This window comes from Sciurus carolinensis, chromosome 1 (assembly GCF_902686445.1).
Source record: "Sciurus carolinensis chromosome 1, mSciCar1.2, whole genome shotgun sequence".
Classification (NCBI taxonomy): Eukaryota; Metazoa; Chordata; class Mammalia; order Rodentia; family Sciuridae; genus Sciurus; species Sciurus carolinensis.
The window spans coordinates 35,114,545-35,140,976 of record NC_062213.1 but is presented as its reverse complement, the minus strand read 5'-3'; the positions used below and the strand labels follow the sequence as shown (position 1 = coordinate 35,140,976).

Below are 26,432 nucleotides of genomic sequence, written 5' to 3'. Positions count from 1 at the left end.
ACATTTGTAAATTTATAAAGTTTTGGCTAAAGGACCTCTTAAAGCATGGATAACAAAATATAAATATTTTAGCATCATTTAAAAAATGATCCCTTTATTTGGTAACTGGATGTGTTTTGCAAAAATATATACATTATATTTATAAAAGTATATATCTAAGTCACCATTTAAATTTTCTTTAATATACAATTCATTCTATGCCTTTGGAAATTTCTGTTGTTTTTAACCCCTGTGCTTTGGTTCCCTTTTTTTTTGTTTTGTTTTGTTTTGTTTTGTTTTGTTTTTATTTTGTTTTCCCTAGACAATGGAGTCAAGGAGATAGAACCTTATGAAGGTCTGTACATAAAGGAGGGTTTGTTTTGTGCCGACAGCCTTTTTGAGGGACTGTTAAGCAAAAATAAACCCAACTGCAATTGATGTCCCTTCATTGCATAGTTATTTATATAGTAAAATCATTTTGTTTTATGATTCTGATAAAGTATTCAACTTTTATTTTACTTGCAAATAAGGTGAAGGAGTTAAATTTCATTGATTCATAAAATAAGAATTCAAAGAATTTAACTTCTTTTAAATGAGTAAAAAATATTTGCTCTTTTAAAAATATTTAATTTCCCTTTTAGCTGAATTCCAGATTTTGAGTAAAACTTTCATCATAGATATCAATTGCAGTCTGTGTTTATGTCATTAAGGATGTAAACATAGTCTAGTTATATTTATCATCATATATTTCATTTTGTATTTATGATGATATTTTAGTTATTAAATTTAACTTTCTTGAAAAGAAAGTTTTTGAATTAGATAGTGATTGTGGTTTGTATTTCCTACATCATTTTTCACGTTGTAGCAAAACTGCTTATAGTAAGTATTCAAAGTTAAATATGATATAGTTTTATAGTTTTAGTACTAAACCCTTCATTATGACTCAAGACAAAATATTAAATTATGTATATGGAGTACTTACAAAGACATATGGAGTATTTACATTTACAAAGACAATAAAATCCTCTGCTAATTATAAAATTCTGAAATTTTTGACTCTTTTATTTACTGATGAATAATGCCCACATAGAATAATGCCCACATTGTAGGCCCAGAATAAATATTTGTTGAATGGATACATGAAATGTTTATCTAAAAACTGAAAAACTACCTCAAATAGTGTATAAAGTGCCACTAAAGTAATCTTATTGTCATAACTTATTGTAACAAATTTGTAAATGCTTTGCATTTGAGCAGTAATGTTCTTATTGCCTTATGTAACTTGATAGAAGTTGTGTTTTTGTTACTTGTAACTGAATGGCTAGCAACTTCTGTTTTGTAGTTCTTTCTGTTTATTATATAGCCTAATAGAAGAATTCAGTGCTGTTGTGATTAGAGGTCTATTATGCTGCCTGGTAAAAAGATTTGAGCAGCATTTCTACAATTCTCCATTATTTGCATCAGACCAGGAGCCTAAAATTTTAAATTACTTTCCACAAGGAAAATTCAGTAATAATTATGGAATTTTTTTTGTCTTTTCACGATTTTTAAAGATGGAGTTTCAGCATCATTTATTGACTTATGAAGTCAGAAACATAAAAGATTATGTTATAATTTTCTAAAATTTTAATTTTAATGTATTTTAAAGCAATAGTCTACAGAGATATGACTAGCTCTGTTGTTTGTAATACTGAATATGCCAGAAAACCGACCATATTGTTCATAGGGAATGTCAGAATTGATGAAGGTTCTAAGGAGTTATCAACAAATATTCTAATTAATATTTTTCCCAATAGAATCCATTAAAACCACAATTTTCCTTTAATATCTCCAGTTATCATTTTTCCATATTTTTATCTTATAAAATAAAGGATCTAACACCTCCCTTATCCTTTTCAGTAGAAAAATTGAAAGGTTTTTGTCTTTTTTAACTTAACAGTATGGATGATTTTTTAAAACAGTGTTTTCATAAGTGTTAATATGGAGACAAGTAGATACATGATTGTGTGATTTTCTTTAGTTTTAAACGTGATAATTATCTCTTTAAGAGGTCATTTTCTAACTGAAATTACATATGTGGTAACCCAAAATAAATGATCAACTGACAGTCTACATGAAATTACCTTTGCACTACTTACTAAACTGAGTTTGTATTTTGATGGCATTATTTTAGGACCAAACTATTGAAATATTTATTTTCTAATCCTCCTTAGTAGCTAAAAGTCAAGCAAGTCCTAATTTAACTCTATGATTTTGATTAAGCATTTTATATTGTCTTTTAATTTAGTTTAAAATCATGCCTTTTGATTTTAACTTTAGTACTCTTTGTTGAAAGTTAGAGAAATAAAATAAGAACAATATAGAAAGTATAAAGTACCCAGTGATTGCAAGGCATTATCATAATTATTTCATTTCCCCCTCATTTTAATGTACTGCCATTATGTTAAAAAACGTTTATCATACCATTTTTTGTTTCTCTAGAAGGAAAGTTACATAGCATTATTTTTTCTAATAATATGCCATGTTAATAGATAAGGCATTTTGCCTATTTTAGTTTTCCACATATTGCAAATACATTGAGCTCACAATTCTTCCTTTTACAAATCACCATCATCCTAAAAGCAGATAGTGTGATAATTCACTAACAGTAAACTTGGTTAGTCATTACATATCAGAAACTCCTTTAATCTATCAGTCTCCTTATACTCACCCATTATACAATTATGAATATTTTTGTGTTATTTCATTTAAAAGTAACTATTATACCTATCTGGTGTTATTGTTTTCTTTACTTTTACTCATGTAAATACAGAAGTTAATGAAGAAACTGTACATGTGGAAGAGAAGGGGGTAGAAAAGCTGAGAGAAGAGGTCAAGGCAGGTCTGTCTGTGTGTTTAAAATAAATGAATGTTTTACAAGTGTAACTAGATTTCACATGACTTTGGGTTCCACATTTATAAATGTACAATAAAGAACAGTTTTCTGCTTTTCAATACTAATTCTAAAATAAATTGCCTAATTTTATTAATGAAGAGATTTTATATAACATGTCTAGGCAACATGTCAGAGAATTTAATTTATTCAACTGGTTGGATTTGTTTAAATCAAACTAGAATTATGGACAGTACCTGTGACCTAGATGTCTGCTTTTCCTGTACCCCAGCTCATTCATATACATTCAGAACATTTATTTAATTACTCCAGAATTTTTTTTGAGCTCCTGCTAGAAAACTGTGTTTTACCATGTGTTGCTGTGGGCAATGGAAACTCTAGCTCCTTCTCTAAGGATTTTGAGTCTAGTCAAGGTAAATCATAAGGAAATATAGAACAGAATATAAATCCCATTCAGACCTTTAAAGACTATGATCACTTTCAAATTATTATTTCCTAAAGTAAGAACAATTAACTTTTTTATCCTAGTTCCTCTTCCTTCTTCCAGCTCAACAAATAATATAATATTTATTCAAAGTCATAATTTCTCCCTATATAGTGTTCTTTCTAAACAGTATGCAGTTCCTTTGTTTCTGGTGTTTTATGACCATCTTATGTTTACATGTCATAATGTTTGCCACTTTTTGCCAGAATGTTCCTGAAAGAATTTTAAAGCATAAATTATTATATAATCAGTATATATTTTATTATTTAAGTAAATAATAAATTTATCTATTTTATTATTTTTATTTGAAACAATTGAATCTTAATCTTGTCTAAACTGCCAGGTTTTTTAAAAAGTTAACTTCCTTTAAATAATGCAGAATAACTTTAAATTTTTTTAATGTTTAACTGATCACTTTTTACTCATGAGTAGTAGAATGTACATTATGTACTTTTTTCACTCTTATTGTGAGAAAGCATTGTCATATTGTGCATGGAGATATATTTTCATGGATACATTCTCTGAATAGCCTGAAGTTACTAAAAGCATAGTAAGTTGCAGTTGCTAATTATCAACAACTTTTTAGTATTATAACAATGACAAAAATGATTCATCAGAGTACATCTGATGATGGAAACAAAGTCAATTTCAGCTGTGTAGTTCTAAAAGTATATAACAATCTCCATTCTGAATATCCAGTACTCTAAGTGGAAGAATTCCATACAAGTTCCATTTTCCTGGAATGCTATAGGGATGACATTTTAATGCAATCTTGTTACGAATGGATTCCATTTTTATTTAGCTGGGCAATTAGTGTTTTCTATTCATTCATTCTTCTGTATATCATACTAGTTCTCACAAACACTGAAACCTTTCACACTACTCATGAATTGGCTTCCACAATAAATTCAGTTTTAGGATGTTATTTTAGGGACTTAAGCAATAGTTAGCATCACTTTAATTTTGTCTACTTTACCCTAAATAAATCCACATGTTGAACCTGTGTCTTACATCAATTATTAAATTGACATAAAAGCATAATTATAAAATATAAATGACTCCTTGTTCCTTATATATGTTTTTACTACTTTTTCTAGGAAGTATATACTTAACTCTTGTTTTCATTAATGTGGCATGTCATCTTTAGTGCATGGATTTAATTCTTTAGTGTGTGATTTCATACTTTTGATGTGCTTGGCTTTTATTTGGGTTGTTAATGGTCTCAATTATTAATCACTGTTGTCTGTTTTCAACATTATAAAGACAATAAGGGAGAAACACCAAGCCTACCTAATAATGGGAAAAAAGGCAAGTCTCAAAATGAAGTGAATAGTGCCTTTCTATATATTAGACACTCTGTATTAACATTTGTAATGTGTGTGAATATTTTTTAATTAAGGAGTTATATTTATTATTCCAAGTTTAAGTTATCCAAGTTAAAAAAAATCTATTCTTGTTTATTCAGGAATATGAAATTCATTTTCAAGACTTATCTTACTGATCCTAACACAATCCTATTTTATTGAAATGTATGACTCTAAGATTAGATTTGCTTTTTGATTGTGTTAAATGGGAAGATTCTAAGTAAAATACAGATGGTCATGTTAATGTGCATTCAGAGAAACAAAATGTATTTTTTCAGTTCAGGAATTTTTAAATTGAAATGTTTAAAAGTATTTTAAAATAGAAAAGGAAATAATTATGAGTTCAACAATGAGCATAAATAATAATGAACATAAATAACATAATACTTATGGTCTTCTCACAATTTTATACATATATATTAATATGTTGCCTAGCAAATAAAAAAATGATTGATTCCTAATACTTAGATTTGGTTTTCCTATCATTATTGATGACTCAATTCCTTAACTTACCATAACTAAATGCTATCAGAATAGACTGTGTACATTTTATAATAATTGATAATCAAATATAGCTATACATATTGATTTAACATGTCAGCATTTTAAAATATTACTTTAAAATTAGCATTATTTTCTATAACATAACATTTGGCCCTTGTTATTGGGTCAAATTAAGATATGAATAGGTTTATGCTTAAGTCGAAATGACCTTTAGTCTTAAATATATTCTTATCTGACTTCATCTTTTATAAATAATGTCTACAATGTTCCATGTAAAATTTAATTAACACTAAGATAAATCTATAACTTTTCTTACTGGGGAGTGTTATTTATTAATACAATGCTAGGATGTGATTTAAAGGGTGAAATGCAGCAAAAAATAAAATTAATCATATATTGTAAAATACAAATTCTCCAAAAGCAATAAAACTTTACATGAGCTTTCAAAGTGTATTTACACATATCATTTTATGTTTCTTGATCTCCATTGTTTTTGCTTAGTACTTAAATTGAAAATTTTGATACATATTTAAGTGTAGATTGATGATCTGAAAGATTGATATATCTTCCTAAATGTTCAGTTAGTAGGGTGCAAAACGTTTTAAGCATATTTAATGCCATTTCATGTTTAAGAGCATTTGGACATGTTAAGATTAGATCTGTTTCACATGAGGTCACTAGGTTAAAGATTTTAACTAACTGTATTCTCTCTTAGGTTCTTGTTTTCCTGAGTTTTTGTTGGCTTAGAATACCGTCAAGTCATTCTAAGGCTGTTCTGTTTTCTTATTATTTCATTTGATCTTGTATGTAAAGGTTTATATTGACAATGATTATTGGGACCTCAGTTACCTACATTCATTACAAACTTTATTTTTTAAATCACATATTAAAAATTACTATGGTTCTATATACCAGTCCTGTATATGGTGTAATTGAATCTAGAAAGAAATTAATTAATGAAAATTTGAAAAATGAGAACTCTGTACATTTTTATATGCTAACCCTCATGTTTATTTAGTTAAATCTTTCATTTTTTTATTGTCTACCTATAATTGAGGTCTAGTTACCTACTTGTTCCTTTTGTTCTCTTCTTTAGGAGAGTGACTATGTATTTATTGTTAATTTTAAATATCACAGTAATGTATATGTGTAAATATTATGTGGCAGGTTATTTTTGAATAGTTTAAAGCTTATTTGTGGATCAGAGAAATTCCAGAGATGAATGCTAGAAGCATCTACAATATTCCTTCTACTACTTTTATATTCAAAGTGAAAAACAGAGAACTATGATTCCAACTGTAACCATTTCCTAGAAATGCCAAGCATTGAATGGAGTAGACTTAACACACCATGCTATCTTCAGCTGAAATACAAAGAGAGTCAATAATGTAGTCAGTGTTATTTTATATCATGATTCAGAGTACTCACATACAATTTTGGAAAAGACCTTTGCCCTATAATTATTGAAATATGTGATCAGTCAGTTGAAGCTATTCTGTTAACCCTCTATTAATAGTCAAATTCTTTGATATATAAAAAAAACTGAAAGAAGAGGTCAGGAGAACAGAACACATGAAGAATATGTGGGAACCTTTGTGTTCACCTTTTATCTGGTAAATCCAAGTCCACCATTTTGCTGTGGAGAGGCATTTGGCCCCAAACCATCTGCTTGTAATTCATCAAGATATTTATCAGTGTTATGTAGTTTAGCTTCTAGATTCAGAGTCAAGACTTAAATTTGAGAGACCTTATAAATCTTTTAATAATATTTACAGATAAAGGACCAGAATTGTACAGGGTAATAAGCTTTTTTCAATGCACGTAGTAGCAGATCTCTAGTCTAGACTTTTAATCTCATACATTATATACCATGCCCCTTGAGATGGATAGTGTTTTTCTTGCATGGACTTCAACCATTTATTTTATGTTAGACATTAGCTAAAGATTTAGTCCAATTTGACCAATATCTGTTGTCTAGGCAGTCACTGTGGATGTAAGAATGAATAAGACATGTTCCTTTCTCTGGAGAGCTCTCAAGAATAAAAGAGCAATAATATAATGACTAAATATACCTGATAAAATTATTCTGTACTGTGTAATAATGTACATATTCACAGTTACCTTTTTAGAGGGAAGTTAAGTTTTAAGGGGTTTTGGGTAGGTTGTCCGCCCAAAATATTTTTCCCATTATCTGTCATAGTACTTCATATTCTACTATTCTCTAATAGCTAATTTTAATAATACAAAGCTCTTAGGCTTTGTAGAACACTGAAATGTAAATATTCCTGGAGCAGGAGCTTTTATTACCTACAAAACTTCATGGGAAGTAACTGAATAGAGAAAATCAAGTTGTGGGAAGAGGGATGCTCAAAGATGTGTTAGAGTACTAAGTACCTTGGAAGGGTGATAATAGCAAACTCTATCCATTCTAAACAATGTTACTTACCTTGTGTGTATGTTATAAATGTGCTTTTGAAATAATTTGATATATTTAGATTGCTTAGAACAATACTTGTCACCTAATAAGTAATGTATAAGTGTTAAGTATTATTACTATAATTTCTTAGTACAGTCTTTGTGTAATTTCGTATTTTCAGCACATAATCTAAAAACATCAATTTTAGACCTAAAATCAAATTAAACTTTATTGTGATCATTGTTCTAAACCAACTTATTATATATATATTACCACATTTGAAATATACATATTTATATATATAGTTTTGTAGTTCTTTAGGAAATAACTAATCTTGGTGCTATTCTTGATCAAATAGCTTTCTTAAGAAACAGTACCAAATGGAAATAAGTAGGATTGTATTGTGGTGTAAGTTATTTTATAGTTCACTAATATATTCATGCAATTTACTTACACATTTCAATACATTTGTAAAATGATATGCATAATTAGAATACTTTTCTTAAAGTTAGAATGAACTTTTTAATCTACTGGGAGCTTTTCAAATTTCATAGTGTTTAAAGGACTCCAATAGGAGACAGATGCTTTGGTTTTAAGCTCATCTCCTTCTAAATTTGTGATCTTGTCTTTAATTTCTCTGGGTCTCTGTTTCTTCTTCTGTAAAATAAAATATCCTGTAAGGATTTTAATAGAGAATAAGTGTTTTTGAAGATATGGCTGATAAAATCTAATGTCTCAAATACCTTTGTTTCTTATTCATTGTTTATGTTGTTATTTTATTTGTTAATATTGATTGACTTTGAAAAGTTAGCAGATAAACCTAATTGGCTGTCAGTAATTAGTTCACTGTCAGTATTATATATTAAACCTTACCTATTAAAAAGTCATATCCCTAAAGAAACCCAATGGGATGGATAGAAAAATATTTTGTTCCTCTAATGGATAATTTTCAATGTGTAGTGACCTACATTATTTTGAATATAGATAACTTTATAAATAAGAAAGAAAGGAAAGGAAAAGATGTTGGGAGGGAGGGAGGAAGGGAAGGGAAAGGGTGGGAAGGGAGTGGAGGAGAGGGGAGTGGAGATACAAACAAAAAAACCACAAGCAAACAAACAAACAGAAAAAGCAGTTTACAAAGGAAGCAAAGTAGTAATTTTGATGCTCATTGTGAAGGATGCTCGTATTTGTAGGCATTCTAGGAATTGTATACGGGTCTATTATGTAAAAGTAACCTGGTGACAGTGAGCAGGATGGACTTGTAAGAGAAGGGAATGAAGACATGTGACCATTTGTGGCGTTTCAGTAGTCCAGTAGTTGGTGGCCTGAAGTAGAGGAGAGGCTAGAATAAAGAGGAAGAGAGCATTTAAGATTTCTCTACCAATTCATCATTCCCAAGCCTAAATGAATCAATTGTGGCATTTCAGTACCTAAAACAGTTATTTTCTAAATTATTTTCCTCTTCTTCTGCTTCTTACTCTGCAAACTTCAACCTTTGTTCAAGTCTGTTTCATTGTTGATTTCCTAAATACACTTCTAGTCATGTTTTCTTTGATGAAAGCCATTTAATCTTATAATGTGATGTGGTATGAAAAAGAGTATGGGTTTTTAATCTTTGGGCTTGGGGCCTGTTTTTACAGTGTACTAACTCTCTGACTCTAGACTTTTAACCCAAGTTGGTTTTCTGAGAAAGGGAAGTCAGTGCATTTTTTTCCATTCCTAATATGCTGCTTTGTGTATCCAGTAAGGTAATGTGTGTGAATCATTAACTAGGAGAACTATTCTGTTCTTATGAATCAGCTCTTTATTTTCTTATCTGTAGAAACTAGGTGATAGAAGGTCTCTTTTGTGGTTTATAAGGTCAAATGTGATGGTGTATATTAAAGCACATTGGCACATATCTCATACAAATATAATCTTGCTAATATAGGAATTTGTGCTCTTTAAGTCATAGTTTTAATATAAGATTGACTACCTGGTGTGATGAAAATTAGCTGGAATATAGTTACTTTTACACATACAGATTCCTTAAATATCTCTTATAAAAACCACACCATAGTTAAGTCTTCATGAATATACTCTTCAAATTATCTAATAATTATTAAATCAATCACCAAGCTTTTCCAGCTATGAATTAGATAAATATAGTGATTGTTTAGGAACTTCAAATTGTAAAAATTGTTCTTATGTATTTTATTGAATTTTAAAAATAAGTTTCATTACACATCAATTTAATCATGACATTTAAGAAACTTAGGTTCACAACTAAATATTTAATAAATGATATTTTTAAATATTCAATAAGAATTTTGGTTAAAAAATTATCTTATTAGAAGAAACATTTTTTTCTACTCAAATGGTTCCTCGTATTCAGCAAAGCAACTGACACATACTTTTACGAAACAATAGTTATCAACAAAATTCTATGTCTCTAATTTTCACTTTTTTTTTGTTATTAAGAATACAATATCATGGGCTAGCTCTCTACTTAAATTTCAATATTGAGGTCTTTACTATTTAAAATTGACAAGATTTTAGTTTTCAATAATGATCATAAAGGTCCTTTAGTACAAAGGACTATTTAAGGTGTTGCAAGCTCAGAATTTTTGCCATTTTTGTTTAATGTTGCTAAAACAACTTTCAGACAATTTGAACATTTTCCTGGTAGCAAACTTGTTTGCTTTTAATGACTTTAAATGTTTTATATAATTTTATAGTTTATAAATTCCAAGAGGGCTTGGTATGGATACCTTAGCATTTTTTTTGAGTGTTGAATTAATGAGTTATAGTCAATTCTGTTCTTTTTATGACCTTAATTTTGTTTTAAAATAAACACTTGAATTTCAATGTAGAGTTTAATAATAGCTGCATTTCAAACTCTTGAGAAATCTTCTGAACTCTCAAGATCTCAATTTTATCAGCTCCATTATTTATACTCTTCCACAGCATTTATTTTGACTAATTAACTAACAGGGTAAGAAGTAGAGCAACTCTGTAATTTTATAAGTGGAATAACCTTACAGATATTTCAGAACTAGCTTTCTCATATCAATTATAACAAAATGCAGAGGCCATACCTCAGAGGTGTATGACTTTAGGCAAGTTCTGTAAGTTCTAAAAGCCACCTTTCCTTACTCCATTTAGTAACATATGAATACCTCTTCCATCAGTTATTGATAGACTTGATTTAGTTTTTTCATTGTTGTATTGGTTGGTCTTTATAAATTTATAGTTATTGTAATTTTTCTCTTATTGACATTTCATAGTTTTTCAACAAATATTTGCTAATTTCATTCTGTCAACAAAACTGACTCTACAAACTATTTTCAAATAAAATATCAACTCAAAAGTGTTTAAAAGTTAACTCTGGTGCCTGAGGATATAGCTCAGTCACAGAGTGCCTACCTAGCATGCATGAGGTCCTGGGTTCCATTCCTAGTACTGGGGAAAAGAGAGAGAGAGAGAGAGAGAGAGAGAGAGAGAGAGAGAGAGAGAGAGAGAGAGAGAGAGAGAGAGAGCGAATTAAGTATGTAAGTATGTTATGTTTTAAGATTTTTTTGAGATTTTTTTTTCTCCAGACTTCAAAAAATACTGTCAATTTACAGATTTTCAGAACAAACAAATTCTACTTCTACACACTTAGTCTTGCTTCAAGGGTAGCATGTCTTCTATTTTTTGGGACATCAAAAGGTTATCAAATGGTGAACATTTAAAATGATAATTGTAGTATTTGTTTTTAGATGCAACTCTGTGATGCTTGTAAAATCTTTCATGTTGTTTATTGATAGATAATAAAAAGTACAAGTCATTCAAAATCAATAAATACTTTCTAATTAAGTCATTCAAAATCAATAAATACTTTCTTATTAATAAGTTTATTTTTCCCCAATGTGGGAAAACTAGTCTGTTGGCTTTTATGTTTCCACAATGTAAAAGGTTTCCTTATTCTTATAGCTAAAGACGACTTAACTCATGTCTTAGAATTAATCAGAAACCTTTTTATATTTTTAAAAAATTTTAAAATTTTTGTTCTCACTAGCAGTGGATTGAAATATAGCATCTTCATCTAGATTGCTTATCATTTGGAAATCCTGTGTTGTATCTTTATCAGGTTTTTTTGCTGGTTGGAAAATCAGGGAGTAACTGACACACCTAAGTGTAACTTTAATACTCCCAAAGCAAGAAGTTTATTTCCTTGCAGTACATGATTTATCTTGTACCAGAATATAGTGTCATATTATTAATAGCATTTATTTCAGGTTAAGGAATTGGAAAATGCTTATAATTAACACAGTCCAATCTGACAGTATAAGTAATCTAATCAAAAAAAAGTAATGTATTCAGAATCACATTTGATATTGCAATTGAGATATTTTCCCCATTTTTGACAGTGATTTTATCTTCCCAGTAATGTTTTGCTTAACTTAATATTATGAAATGTTTGTGTTCTACCATTTATGGTTAAGGATAGATTATTTCCAGGGCACCATGTGTGGGATAGTGAAACTGTGTGGGAATTATAATGTACATTGTAGTAGTCTTCTTATAGTATAGCTTTCGAATTGTGAATAAAAAGAAAGGAAAGTGGTAAGAAGTGTAATTGTTTATGACTGCTACTATGAGAATAAGATGACATGATGGCCAATCTTTTAATATGCATCCACCAACCCACTACATGAGCTGTACTAGTACACTTCTCATCTCCATTACTGCTTTAATCTCATTTTCTAGTACTCTGTCGTTTGTTAACTCTGCTCCATCCACAGTGATGGTTTTCTGGAACATGTCAGACATGCTTCTACCTCTGGGCATTTACACTTGCCTATTCCTACCTGGAATGTCCTCCCCTTACATCCTTAAATGCTTTACTCAAAAGGTGCCTTTTTGGAGAGGACTTCCCTACTGGCCTATCCCAAATGTCATCATCTCTTGGACATTTCATTTACCTCTTATCTACCTCATGATTGTCTTTTTAGCATTTATCAATGTCTAAGTCACAATATATTTTACTTATTTGCCTAGTTAATAAGCTCTATCCTTCCCACTAAAATATAAACTTTATGAAAATATGGATTCTTGCCTATTTTGTTGCTGTTCTATTTTATTTAGATGTGCTTGGATTATAGTAGATACTGAATACATATTTGTTGCATGAATGAATGTTATGACACACTAGAAATAATTCTAGATAATCTTGGATAAGTTTGGCATCTCATATTCAACCAAGCTCTTACTCCTAAATATTTTTGTCTTCCTTTATCAAGGTTTATACTGAAATATTTCATAGTATATATAATTTTGTCACTTAATGAAGATTCCAAATATAGTAGTAAAATAGTCATTTTTTCTTATATATGCATGTGTATTCACAAATTCTCTCTGGATGTGCACAAAAATCTCTAATTACATATAAACATTTCATTTCACCACAATAAAACAATAGTTAATAAGATGTTTATTTCTAAAATAAATCAGTATTGTTTAATATCAACAAAGACAAGAACTTTGTCAAACCATTTTACTTATCATTAGTTGTCATTTCTCCCTACCTTGGCCCCATTCATTTTAATGAAAAGAGACTTTTAAATTCACCAAAAGTAAATTTTAGTTTTTTGGATTTTGAAATCTATAAAAATATTTCAAATTATATCACATTCTTATATTTAAAATGTTTACATACATAATATATGTGAGAATTTAGGAAAAATATTTTTAAAAATATTTTCAATCCCTGAAGTGTTTTTAGGTTCTTGTTATGCACATTATCTACTGTTTCTTACAAGCTCTGATTACCTTTTTTTTGATTTATACTAGAAGTTACATGGGAAGACCAGCAGAAAAAGGTGAATGGTACAATAAGTGATGACACACCATTGCCGAAAAAGAAACACCAATCTGAGCCAGGTTTGTCAGGGTTTGGAAACCACATGAAAGCATGAGACTATAAACATTGCATTTCATGCTTTTCAAATGTGTGTGTCCTTGTTGTACCTCATTTTTCTCATTTTGGTGTGAACTTTACAGTGTGTGGATCCCATGTAGATTAGAGTCGTAGATATTGTATTTCAAGACTTGTTTAGAACACTACTTGTATATATTTTGGGGAAAACATGATTATTATTATTAAGATTAATGCTTTGGGGAAAAGATGACTAATGTAAGCACAAATGATTATGTGCTTCATATATTTGTACCTTAATGGAACTTCCCTAGAAAGTACTATAGAAAAGCTCAATGTATGATTTAAGGTATATCTTTATATGCCATTCCCATTTTTAAAATAATATTGTATATTGATAATTATTTATTTACAACTTTTGGAGCCAGAACTACTACCAACAAGGGAAAGGAATGGCATACTTTATGAATGCATTAAGTCTCTTCAAACCATTAATTCTGTTAGTGAATTGAAATGAAGTGTTTTGTTTTATTCACTCTTTCTTTTCTTTTTTGGAGAGATTTGATTAACTATGTAGAAGAAAAAAACAGTTGTTAAAAGGATGAGGAATAGGAAAGAAATGAAAGTTTGCAGAGATCAACCAACTTAATAATCAGTACTACTTTTAATAAGTAATTAGATGAGAGTAACAAAATTTTTATTAAAAATATTAAAATTCAAATGGAGTTTTACTAATTATATCATTATTAAAAATGGCTGTCTATAGTAGCAGTGCTATTGTATTTTTATGTAGTGATTCATTTTGTCTTAGAACTCTAAAACCTGTATTTTAAAGATGTCAATGTATAGATTCATTTGGAAGTATTCATTGTCATCCTTTTGTTTTTGAGGGATCACAGTTGGCAGTGAATTATTGGGGTAGATAACACAGACAAAGCAATTGTCCTCTTAGAGACTATATCTGATAAAAATAGGGAAATTTAAAAATAGTTATTAAGCTATTATAATTGTGATAAGTGCTACGAAGGAGAATAGAGGACTTTGAAAAAATTTATCACATTATATCACCTGTCTGTAGAGCAAGGAAAGATGGCAAAGCCCAAATGACAGTCCATGAATTCTCTTTTAGTAAACAGTACATATTGAAATTGTAATAAACTTCAGTTCACATTGGGAATTTAAATATTTATGAGACTTATAAGAATTAGTTAATTTGAAAAATCATAATTGGTTTAATATATTTAAGGAAATTTTTAAAAATAAACAAAATAAATAGAAATTGATACTTTATGTTATGATTTATATAATTAAAATATTGTTGTAAAAATCTCTCCTTGCTATATTATTGTGTGATATGGGTTACCCTTAGTCATAGACTATAACTTATGTTTTTTTGTCTTGTTTGACATCATATCTAATACATTAGTGTGTTTGTGGCCACATATATATCTACATTTGTATACAAAAATCATGGAACAATGCAATGTTTGGCTAAATTTTTTTTAAATCTCACAAATGCAAAATTTTAAAGATCTACTTTATTTTTTATTCTCACATACCATAGGTTTATTTTTATCAGTTAATCTTTCTAATTGAGTACAACCTATGTATACAGTAGATGAAAATTAGAGTGCCTTAATATTATAGTTTAAATTGTAGATTTTTCTATTTTGGCAATTGTGTGTTTTCCCGTATACTAGGAAAATTGGTCCTTAAATTCAAATTTAAAATGTCACAAGTAAGTATAAAATATACTAAGGTAGTAAAATGAATGTTAAAATTTAATGTTCCATATTTTTTGTTTATTGCTAAAGGAAAATAAGCTATAGAGAGAATATTTTTAATTATTGACACTTTGGAGTCATAAAATTGGAGAAAAGTAATGGACTTCAAGTGGGGCTGATTGCATTTAAACAACACGTTTATGAGCCTGAACTTTATAAAAGATGTTTGGAGTCATTTATTTTATATTTAAGTACATCTTTAATATTACTAACATATGAATTGTGAGCAGTACCTAATATATCATTTTTATGTTCTCACTCAAATCTAAGAGATTTTATAAATTGACAAAGATTCCTTATCAGAAGTTTATCGTAAAATCATGGCTTTAGAAAAAGTTGGCAAGGACTTGAATCTAAACCTGAGATGGAAAGTTGGTTATATTTCAATAGAATGTTTGTTTTCATTTTTTATTTCTTCCTATGAAATTTTTTGCAAGAATAATTTATAATAACTGGGAGTTTGGACATTGCTAGGAAGTATGCTAACAATAAAAGTAATATTTTGGTTAAAATTTTTACTATAAGCCTAAGACTATAGAACTGAGAACTAAATGGCAAGATGCAAACTAGAGAATGAGTTAAATATTTGGATGGATTTTACATAGCATGGATGAGTATCTGCTTTTTTGTAGAGAAAAATCAGCATTTCTGACTTAGGATGTCTTGAGAAGATTGGCAGCAAGAGAGGTAGTCTCTGTAACTTAATGGATAGCTGTATAAATGAAGGTCTTTGGGAAGTATGATGCTATTCATTATATTAATGTCTTTGGTGTGAGCATGAAACACAAAAATTCTACATATGATTTTAAATCTCACAATGTATGAATGATGATTAATCTACATCTTTCTCTGTTCCTCATAGAATGTGGATTAGATTCCTTTTAGACTTCAATGTTAATAAACATTCTTAATATAAATCAATGATGCTTAAATAAGGATAATGTGTTGTTTATTTTTAATACAAACAATTTGATTCTAGACAACAATGTTATGGTCTTTAATAATACAGTACTTTTGAATTTCATTATTTTTGTTTTATGAGTTTATCTGTTTAAAGTAAGTAGAAATGTATATGAGAAAAGAACATAAAATATTTTAACCTCATATTTTGCTTATTATACAGAAAGTCTGCTAGGAAAGTTAACTTAAATGATAAGTCCTCCAGGTTTAATGCATGTTTTGAAATTTAAAAAATTATAAATTCTCCAAAATGAGAAACTCTGGGATAGATAGATCTTGGATTTCCAATATGTTTGATGATTATTTGTTACTAGTCATGAGGACTGTCATCCTTGATTTATTTTCTAAGTGTAATGACAAATGTTACATCTAGGAAAATCTTGAATTGACTTACCCACCATTATTGTATTACTCTGAAACCATGATAGTTCTCTTAATTTGTTTTATCATATCTGAAAATAAGTTTGTGTATGTGTGTGTGTTGTAAAGGTCAGGGAAATAAAACACTTTGTTGGGGTCTGATGTGATTATATATTTTGTTTATTGAAAATAATCAAAGTAACAAGTTATGTTTTACTACTTTATAACATCTTAACTTGTGCCTATGTCTCTAGTTTTAGCATTGTGTTATTTAATTACTGTATTAATCTTTAATTTTTTCCTATGTGGACATTTTCATATTGTATTTTTTAAGGAATTTATAATGATAGCTCCTACTTTGATATCTACATTGTTAATTGATACAATATGCAAGAAATAGTAGGATCAGCCATTTCCATCAGTAAAAAATAGTAAATAATCATAGTGAAGGTGGAGTTTTTTTCTTTACATAATTTTAACTTGGATCATGTTTTATAAAATTTATTTTAAGGAAAATAAATATTTAGCAAAGTGTTTTGTTAGTTAATTTTATACATACTAATTTTCTGGAATATTTTCATATCTTACACTTTTGTTTCCTTTTATTCTTGAATATTTGGGATTTCTTAAAAGCAGGTACAGTTTATTTCAGTCCAAAGCATCATTCTAAACTGGTGTTCTAATTTGATACTAGTTTAATCTATCCAGTCTGGATTGTATTCCTAGTCATTATTAGGTAAGAAGGGAAGAATTTTATCTAATTATTCTTGGATTGTTACAGAGTGAGTACATTTTGTTCTTAATGGGAAAAATTGGTGTAAGAAAAATTAAGTAAATGTTTTACAAAATAAATCAGCTTATGAAATTTTGGAGTTAAATGCTACTTAGACCCTCAGAAGTAAGTATACACTTCCCTCTTTATCCATGAGGGGCTGATTCCAGGATGTAGTGCAGATATGGAAATCTAAAAATGCTCTATCCTTATCTTTGTATCAATGAGACCCTCCGAAGTACATGTTTACCTAGGATTTCTTTTGAAAAGTAGCTCCCCAATCTCAAAAACAAACAAAAAAAAACTTAATCTCTATGACCTATAATAAATTCTCATACTGTTGTTAACTTATAGTTATGTGAAAGTGTTTTTTTTTCTTAAAATCTTCAGACTTCTGTGTCATTGTGTTAGAAATATTTGAACATGTTTGCTTCTATAGGATAAATGTCAACTCGAGTACAATTAAATTTGGTAATAGGTCTAAGAATATGCTTGTTGTAAATGGTGATAGGTGGGAACATTAAATTAGCAACAAAGTTTCAAATAGGTATCACATACCTTTGGTGAAAACTATACTCATGAATAAACAGGCACCCATGTATTGCCTATTTATGTAAAATTGATTGCAGATTATCATTTCTGTTTGAACTTGAGATAATATAATTTATTTGAAGTATGATAATAGTTACACCATTATATTGGAAAGGGAAGAATTTTTGGTTTACACAAAATTTTACACAACAGCTGACACTATATTTATTCTCCATACCATACTTTTTATGCTTAATGAAAGGAATTTTACATAAACAAATTAAATTTTAAAACAAAATATAGATATCTGTATAGAGAAAGAGTGTTTGTGTGTGAACATACACGTTTGCATTATAGTATTTTGCTTTATTAAAAACCGGTCCTTGAGGCTGGAGTTGTGGCTCAGTGTATCAAATGAGAGTGCTTGCCTGGCACTGTGACGCCCTGGGTTCACTACTCAGCACCACATATAAATAAATAAAATAAAAAAGATCCACTGACAACTACAAAAAAAAATTTACTTTTTATAGTTTGCAAGTTGATATTGCATTAAAATTCAAAATATTTTTTGAAAACTAATTTAACATAAGTAATGAAATAGTGCTTATGAGTTACTCATTGTATTTCAAAAAAATATATTTTTTAGTTTTCAATGGATCTTTTTGTTTTATTTATTTATATGTGGTGCTGAGTATCGAACCCAGGGCCTCACATATGCCAGGCAAGCACTCCACCACTGAGCCACATCTCCAGCCCCTACTCATTGTATTTTATAAATATTTTTATTTCCTTGGTTTGGGGGTTGAACACAGAAGCTCTTTACCACTGAACTATGTCCCCGGTCCTTTTTATTTTCTTATTTTGAGACAGAATCTCACCAAGTTGCTGAGGCTGACCTCAATCTTGGAATCCTTCAGTCTTAACCTCCTGAATCATTAGGATTATTTGCCACCATGCCTGGTAGTTCTGTAAATATTTTATTTCATTGTGATTTGAGAAAAATCTTTTATTTCATATGACATAATGAACAAAGAACCTGCTGCATTCTCCTTATGTTTGCTAAGTCTAAAATAAAGATTCAGCCATATTTGTGGTAGTGATGGACACCTAAGAGAAAGAATACTACTATCCTTAATCACTCTTAACTGGTAATGCATGGTTAAATGAAGAGTCTGGTTTATTGGATAGAGGAGGCTGTAACTGGTTATTGGTTAAAAGAAAGAAGAGTTCTCTTTCAAATTGTCATTAACAGCACTGAAAAGCATATCTGACTGTGGCATAGTAAGGATTAAAGGAAAGGTATGGAGATGGGAAGTGTGGAAGGGATACTCTTATCTTCTTTCAAGGTTCACTGAAGCCTGCTATTCATTACAATACTATATTCAAAATAAGTATAGCTTGTTGCTGTTTTCACATAAACCACAATTGCTGAAATGAGATCATTGTTTCTTCTTTAAAATGAGGAGTTATTTTATTACAAACAGTACATAATAAAACTGTAACCACAAAAAAGCCAGAAAGCCCCCCAAATACTTACATTTGCTGTAACTATAGTTATATATTGAGATTATTATTATTTACATGAACATTCTATCTGGTAAAGGTATTTTTCACAAGCTTAGTTATGATCTGTTTATTAATACATCATATTCACATAAACAACGGGGAAATGATTTAATGTATACTTTTAATTATTAGTTTGTTCATGGTCAAGATATTTCATTTTCACCCATTATGAATAATAATAATTTTGTATTTTTTCTAAAAATTGTTTTTAATTATTGGTTCTGGGATAAGTGTTAACCATATTCCTTACAACAATGAAAGCATTGGTGGATTACTTGACTGGCCATTTCATATACCTCTTTTTAAAAATGTTTCTAATTAGAGGCTATATAATAAATGTCCAGTTCAAGTGACACCATGAGGGGATTTTTGTTTGTTTTTTACTTGTTTGACTTTTTATTTCATATATTTTTATTGGGTCATATAGCATCTTGTTTTAAAAAAAAATTGGGTAATCAGGAAACCTCTCTTCTATTTCTGGTTCTACCACTGAACTTGTTTTTTGACATTGGGTAACACTTGAACTCTACATGCTTCTGTTTTTCACTATAATGAGGAGTTGAGAAGAATTTAATGTTTTTAATCTTTATATGATGAAAATTATTATATCAATGCTATGTAAAGTGATCCAAGATACAGGGAAACACTTGATCGAGAAAGAAGCTTCTTTTATTTGTGGACTTTATATGTTTTCTGAAAAAAAAAAATCATAATATTTTCTTAGTAATGGAGTGTATGTAAACAATTATTTTATCCAATTCATACCAATTTTTTTTTAACATGCGAGGTTAACTATTTTAGTAGAATGGTAAATGTGCAGTTAGGGAAATTTTATATGTAAACCATAAGCAAGATATGATACTAATCAATGTTGTCCTTAGTTAATATAACATTGATAATTCTGTCATCTTTAAGAAATGGGTGAACTGGGAAACATGCAGCATATATCATTTTAATGTGTATGAATATATTTCAGGAGGATACAAAGTTTTCATTTGTTTTGTTTTCCTAGTGGTCAATCCTATTAGTAACTTCCAATTTGGAATACAATTGTGATGAGCGTCTGATTTTTGAGTAGATGAAAAATGTGCTTATGAAATAATAAAAGAATATTGCTTAGTTTCAAAATGTGTCTTTCATTTTCCAATTTTCTATAGTTTATGCAAGGACTTCTCTTATTTTTAAGGAGAAAAGCTTGGATCATCTTAACTCTATTTTAAAATTGGAAAGTCTTTTCTCGCTATTCATAAAAGATAAGTTTGTTATAGGAACTAATTCTCTCAGGAGTTGTAATTTCAATAATTGATATTCCAGCATATTTTTCCATAAATTGCTCAAAAATCATGATACAACTATTGCAGAATTGACTGTTATTTGACTTAAGAATTTTGTGACATGAGATTCAAAGCTAAATGGGTAATTAAAACAGGAAGTGTTTTGGTTTTGTGTTGTATTATTAATTTGACTCAATCATACTAACATTATCCACTAATATTTTGAAGGATTTTTTTTTCTTTACTAGGTTTTTCAGTTTTCTTCAGTTGCAGATTTTTTTTTCTTGCTTTCAAGTTACTAAATAAAATACTTTTTGAACTTCTTCACTAGCAATGGGGAAAAAAGTGTTTCCAAAATGGTGTACCCTGTTCTATTCTAGTAGATATTGAATTTGGATGGGTACATTTTAATAGAAACACTGGTGATATATAATGTGGTCTTTGCAAGAATATCCTAAATATTTAAGAATTAAAAGGGAATCTGATTAAAGGCACTTTGTCTAAGTTGAAGGTTAATTTGAATATATAATGATAAAATAAAACCATATAGTTCAGCAACTCTTCTCATAATTATTTGTATTGTATTTATTATTTCATAGTATTTTTAAGATAATATTTTATTGTATTGATGTTATTAATTAAAATTGTCCAGGTGGCCATACTTTATTTTCATGTGCACACTGTTTTATTTGGGAAACTTAATAAGCATAAGTATCTGTTAAAACTATTTTTGAACTATTTTGACTGCTACTTTTGATGATGACTCAATTAAATTCTTTTCATCAGATAACTAAAAATCTAAAAGCATTTCCACATATTTTAAATGAACTTAGTAATGTCTTGAAAATGTGGTCATACAACTAACATTGGTTTTACTAATGGTATCTTTCTTCAGCATCAGTGTTCAAGAATGGCTGTACATAAATAACTGTGATCTTTTGGATACTCTTTATGCACTAACTTTATTTTTCTGATTCTGCTTACCTATAGTAGCTTAACTAATTTGCCAACAATCCTTACATAATTCTTTTTGTGTGTGTGGTATGTATTTGATTATATCTTTCCTACAACTTATGCACAGGATTCTTTCTCAAAATGATTTGGGGTCCTTTCCTTCAGTATCACTTTTACCTTTTGAGTACATACACTCATACCCATCTCCTTTGTCTATGTCTGTCCATTACACGATGTGATCACAGAAGAAGTGGACTCCACAAGGAGAAGATATGCAGGTCTGTCTCTTCTACTGCTTTTCTTTGTTATGTTTCCATTTATCTAACTTGTCCTAGAATTTTTTTTTTACCATTTTTTACTCATTTCATAATTTTTCATTCTTCTCTAATATCAGAAAATGTTATATTTTGCAGGCTTTTTAAAGGTATTTATATACTCAGCTTTTAACAACTGCTGTTCCAATTAGATGGATAGAAGTAAAATAAGTAATTTTTTGTAATATGTATGTATATAATTTTTTGTAACCAGATTATTGCAGATTAATATATATATACATATATATTTATGCATTTGTTTATGAAAGTCAGCTATATTAAATTAATAATAAATTAATCATAATTTATTTTCAAGGTTATTTTAGCATTAAAACTTGTCAGCTTTTTACATAATTCTATAAGTATTTTATCTTTGATTTTGTGTTGTATTATTAATTTGAATCAATCATACTAACATTGCCCACTAATATTTTGAAGGAATTTTTTTTCTTTATTTGCTAGGTTTTTCAGTTTTCTTCAGTCGCAGAATTTTTTTTTTCTTGCTTTCAAATCAGCAATGTTCTAGTCTGTGGAAGAAACCAAAGAACTAAAGTAGTTATCAGTATCACTGAGGAATTAAAAGATGTGGGTAATATGCTGTTTATGTGCCAGTATGGATGATTCTGACAACATATTCTACAAAGCTATAAAGTCAAATAAAATCTGTTTTAAAATGGACAGAAAAGGATTCATGGAAGTGGTAACACCTAAACTGAAATTCAATTATTCATTCAACCTCATTTATTCAATGCAGGCTATATGGTACTGTTCTAGGAGCTGAAATAACAGGATGAACAAAACAGCTCCCAATCCTTATGGTGTGTGTCCAACAAATACAGGCAATAATTAATTATATGTACTATGCAACAATTCTCCCTGTATAGAATACAGTGAAATCCCAAAATAAAGTAAAATTATTTCCCCTTAGGAAATATGGATGTTAGTTCAAGAAAGACTTCATATAAAACATGACCATAGAGTTGAATATTAAAAACTAAAAAATGTTGGTATCTTGTGTAGACAACATTTCAGGCAAAGAAAGCAATATAGCCAAATGCCTCAAATAAGTTTGGGCAAAAGGAAGCAGGGATAGGACTCATGAAGATTGTGTAGGGTATTGATCCATGAAAAGCAATGGAATAATAAAGTTAGATATTTACTTTTAGAAAGATTACTTTGACAGCTATGTAAAAGAAGGACGAGTGATATAAACACATAAATTATTATGCTGACATTGCAATATATCAATTAAGGGATGGTAATAGTCTGTTAAATTAAGGTTATCAGTAGAAGCAATCAGTACATGAGAACTTATTTAACAATGTGGAATCTACAAGTCAGTTGTTGAGTGGACATTATTGATGTGGGAAGAGGATGTATAAAGTAATCTCAGGTGATTGGGATGTTTGGATAGATGGTGGCACAATTTGATAGGGAACATGAGTTGTACAAATTTTGGGGAAAGATAGAGTTCATTGTGGAGATGGGTTGAGTTTAAAGTTCATTGGAATATTCAGATATAAAGATCTAATAATATTCTTTGGATGTAGGAAACTGAAACTCAGAAGTTTGGATTACAGACAGATTCCTCATTTAAATGATGCCATTGAATTAAATGGAATTGTTAGTAACATATGAAGAATAAGAAGCAAGTCAAGAATCGAAATTTGGGGATCACCAGTATTTAATTACACTTAAGAAGTGGGTGAAAGAATAAAATCCAGAAAACTGTTGAAAAGAATATTTTAAAGATAGTAGGATATCCACAAAAGTGGAAAATTCAAGAAAAAAGAGTAATTCAGGAAGGGGTACTATCAACGGAACCAAATTCTAGAGAAAGACAAATAAGTTGTTAAATGATAAAAAGTAATCATTAATGATCTTTGCATGATTGGTTTCAGTGAAGTTCTTAGAGATGTAAGTCAAATTGAGGAAGGAAGGGAAGGGAGATGGAAAACAATGAAAATAAATAAGTGAGAATAATGATTGCAAACCAGGCTTTATGCTGGTGTGAAAATTTATACAGTTAAAAGTAGCTACCATGGGAGATGGGCAAGGGTGTTTACCAAGAATATGAAAATGATTTCAAGTTTATGTTATCATGATTTAATGATGTTTACAACTATCAGAGATCAAACATTTCTAAGTGGTATAAAGATAGAAAGTTTTATCTGGGGAGTGGGTTTCTGTGATGGAACATGTATTATAGTTTGGGAAGACAAAGAAAGCAACAAACTTTGATGCAGAATTTTAATACAGGGATTGAAGTCACTGGGTGCCTAAGATTGGTAGAAAATGGATGGGAGAATTGCCTTGGATATAGGTGATATAATCAAGGGAATATATGGTATGAACATAAAAGAAGTAGATTTTATATGACATTAGAAATGTAAACATGTAGAATCAGCAATGTAGACTCAAAAGAACGTGGATACTACTTTTGTGTGTGTGTGTGTATACATATGTTACAGGATTTTGAGCAGCTTTCTCTTAAAGCATTTCTGAGAGAGCTAGTATTCTTGTTGAAGTATCAACTTTTCATTTAGGATAAGAAGGGAAATATTCTGTGATAAAGCTGAGAATGTATAGCCTTTCAATTAAAAGAATAGAATTATTGACCTAGAATGTTTCTAAGCAATGCAGAAAGTGTTGGGGAAAGAAGCTCAGGATAGATAGGATTCACAGTAGAGGTTGGAAAATGTTAAGAAAAGAATGAGTGCTGGGGAAAGGATGGAATGAACTGTGTGATTTAGTGGCACTATAAAGAAAAAGGAGTATAAGCTAAGTTCGAGAGGGTAGAAAATTCATATGTTCAACTTAGAGGTTTATAAAGGAAACTTCATCATAGGAATAAAGGCAGAGTGAATAAACTTGAGTAAAGGAGTTTAAATAATCTGCAGAGGAGAGGATTAATAATGAAAACAGCTTTCCTTATAAAAAGTTAAGCAGTATCTAGGACAAGTGAAGAGGTTGAATTTATGGAAGAAAGGAACTGTTTCATTGTTTTCAAATATCGTTATAAATTACCTTTTATTATTAATGTCATTTCAAATCTTTCTTGACATAAATCATATAGTTGTAGCTACAAATCTAACACCTCTTTTCCTCCTGTTCTGGGGATGCTGAAGTCAGAGCTTTCTGAATTTCTGTTGCAGACCCCAATACTGAAAATGGGGACTTGGTCTGTATACCAGCATTGTGTTTAGGATTCCACAAACTCACTTAAGCTCAGAGATAAATGAAGACTAACGCATTCTGCTCCAAAGAAAATAAAAGAGCATAACAAAGAAGGTAATAAGAGGTTAAGAGAAAAAAGAAATGATTTTTTAGAAGAGAAAGCAGTAAATTTTGTTAAAGCAGTTCAGAATGAATTTCACTTACATCATAAAAGAAAGATGAAGTTAAGGCTTTTCAAAAACTGGAGTATTTAACCAATGAAAGATAATTTCTATCACATCTCTAAAGAATATGTAAGTTATTTTTCTTTATCAATACCACCTAGGGCTGGGGAGATAGCTTAGCTGGTAGAGTGCTTGCCTTGCAAGCACAAGGTCCTGAGTTCAATCCCCAGTACTGAAAAAAAAAAAAAAAAAAAAAAATACCACCTATTAGTTACACCCAAAATATGATAGAAAAATAATTTTATAAGTCTAATAATGTCCCTATTATATAAGGTCAAAGTGTATGTTTTATGTTTTAAACTACAATTATAATACCTGCAATTGTGATAATAGGTCCAAGTACATTCACTGCAATGCAATTCTACAGAATAAATGGAGGAATGAAGTTGATCACATATTTTGAAGCAGCAAACAAAACAAGTAAAAAACACATCAATTTAGCACTTGGACATCATAATCAAGTTTCTTTTAAATGAGAGGTTTATACTACATTTTTCTTTTCTGAAATTTCATATCTAATTTTTTAAACAAGTCTTAGAGGTCATTTTAAACAGATCTAACAATACAGATGAAATTTTAAAAATACTACCTACAACATCTAAACCTGTTTCTAAAGTCAAATTTTAACTACCCAAATTATCAGAATTATTTTCAGACTTAAATGTTTGACAATCTTAGTACCTGTGTAATGTCCATTTTATTCATAAAAAGATCTCAAAAGCAAAATGTTTTGTCAACCATATTTTTCACCAGTTCCTCAGATAAATTGTTGTACTGTAATATTTAGTTTTATTTTATTAGGTTAATTAAATTATTATTATTATTGATTCTGTGGTACCTTAAGAGTTTTAGAAAACATGTAAAAAAATTACAATGTAAGACTATCCATTGGTTTGTGAGATACTAATGTTAATTTGAAGTGCTGAATGTTCCAAGTTGAATAGATTTCAAATACTAACAAAATAAGAATTGAGAAT

The 26,432-nt window shown here is 29.3% G+C and overlaps 1 protein-coding gene across 50 annotated transcripts in view; it reads left to right on the top strand.

Annotated features, from left to right (window-relative positions):
* Rims2 (regulating synaptic membrane exocytosis 2) overlaps window positions 1-26,432 on the top strand; it is a 601,671-nt gene that overhangs the window by 403,859 nt on the left and 171,380 nt on the right. For 23 of the 50 annotated variants that reach the window (XM_047527031.1, XM_047527039.1, XM_047527015.1 and 20 more), the window contains one exon: window positions 21,986-22,018. The exons of 20 other annotated variants lie outside the window; for them this stretch is intronic. In XM_047527031.1, coding sequence (XP_047382987.1) covers window positions 21,986-22,018 — 33 coding nt within the window. Of the gene's footprint in view, window positions 1-301; window positions 335-21,985; window positions 22,019-26,432 lie in introns of all 50 variants that reach the window. 7 more of the 50 variants (XM_047527145.1, XM_047527022.1, XM_047527075.1 and 4 more) reach the window with 1 other exon arrangement.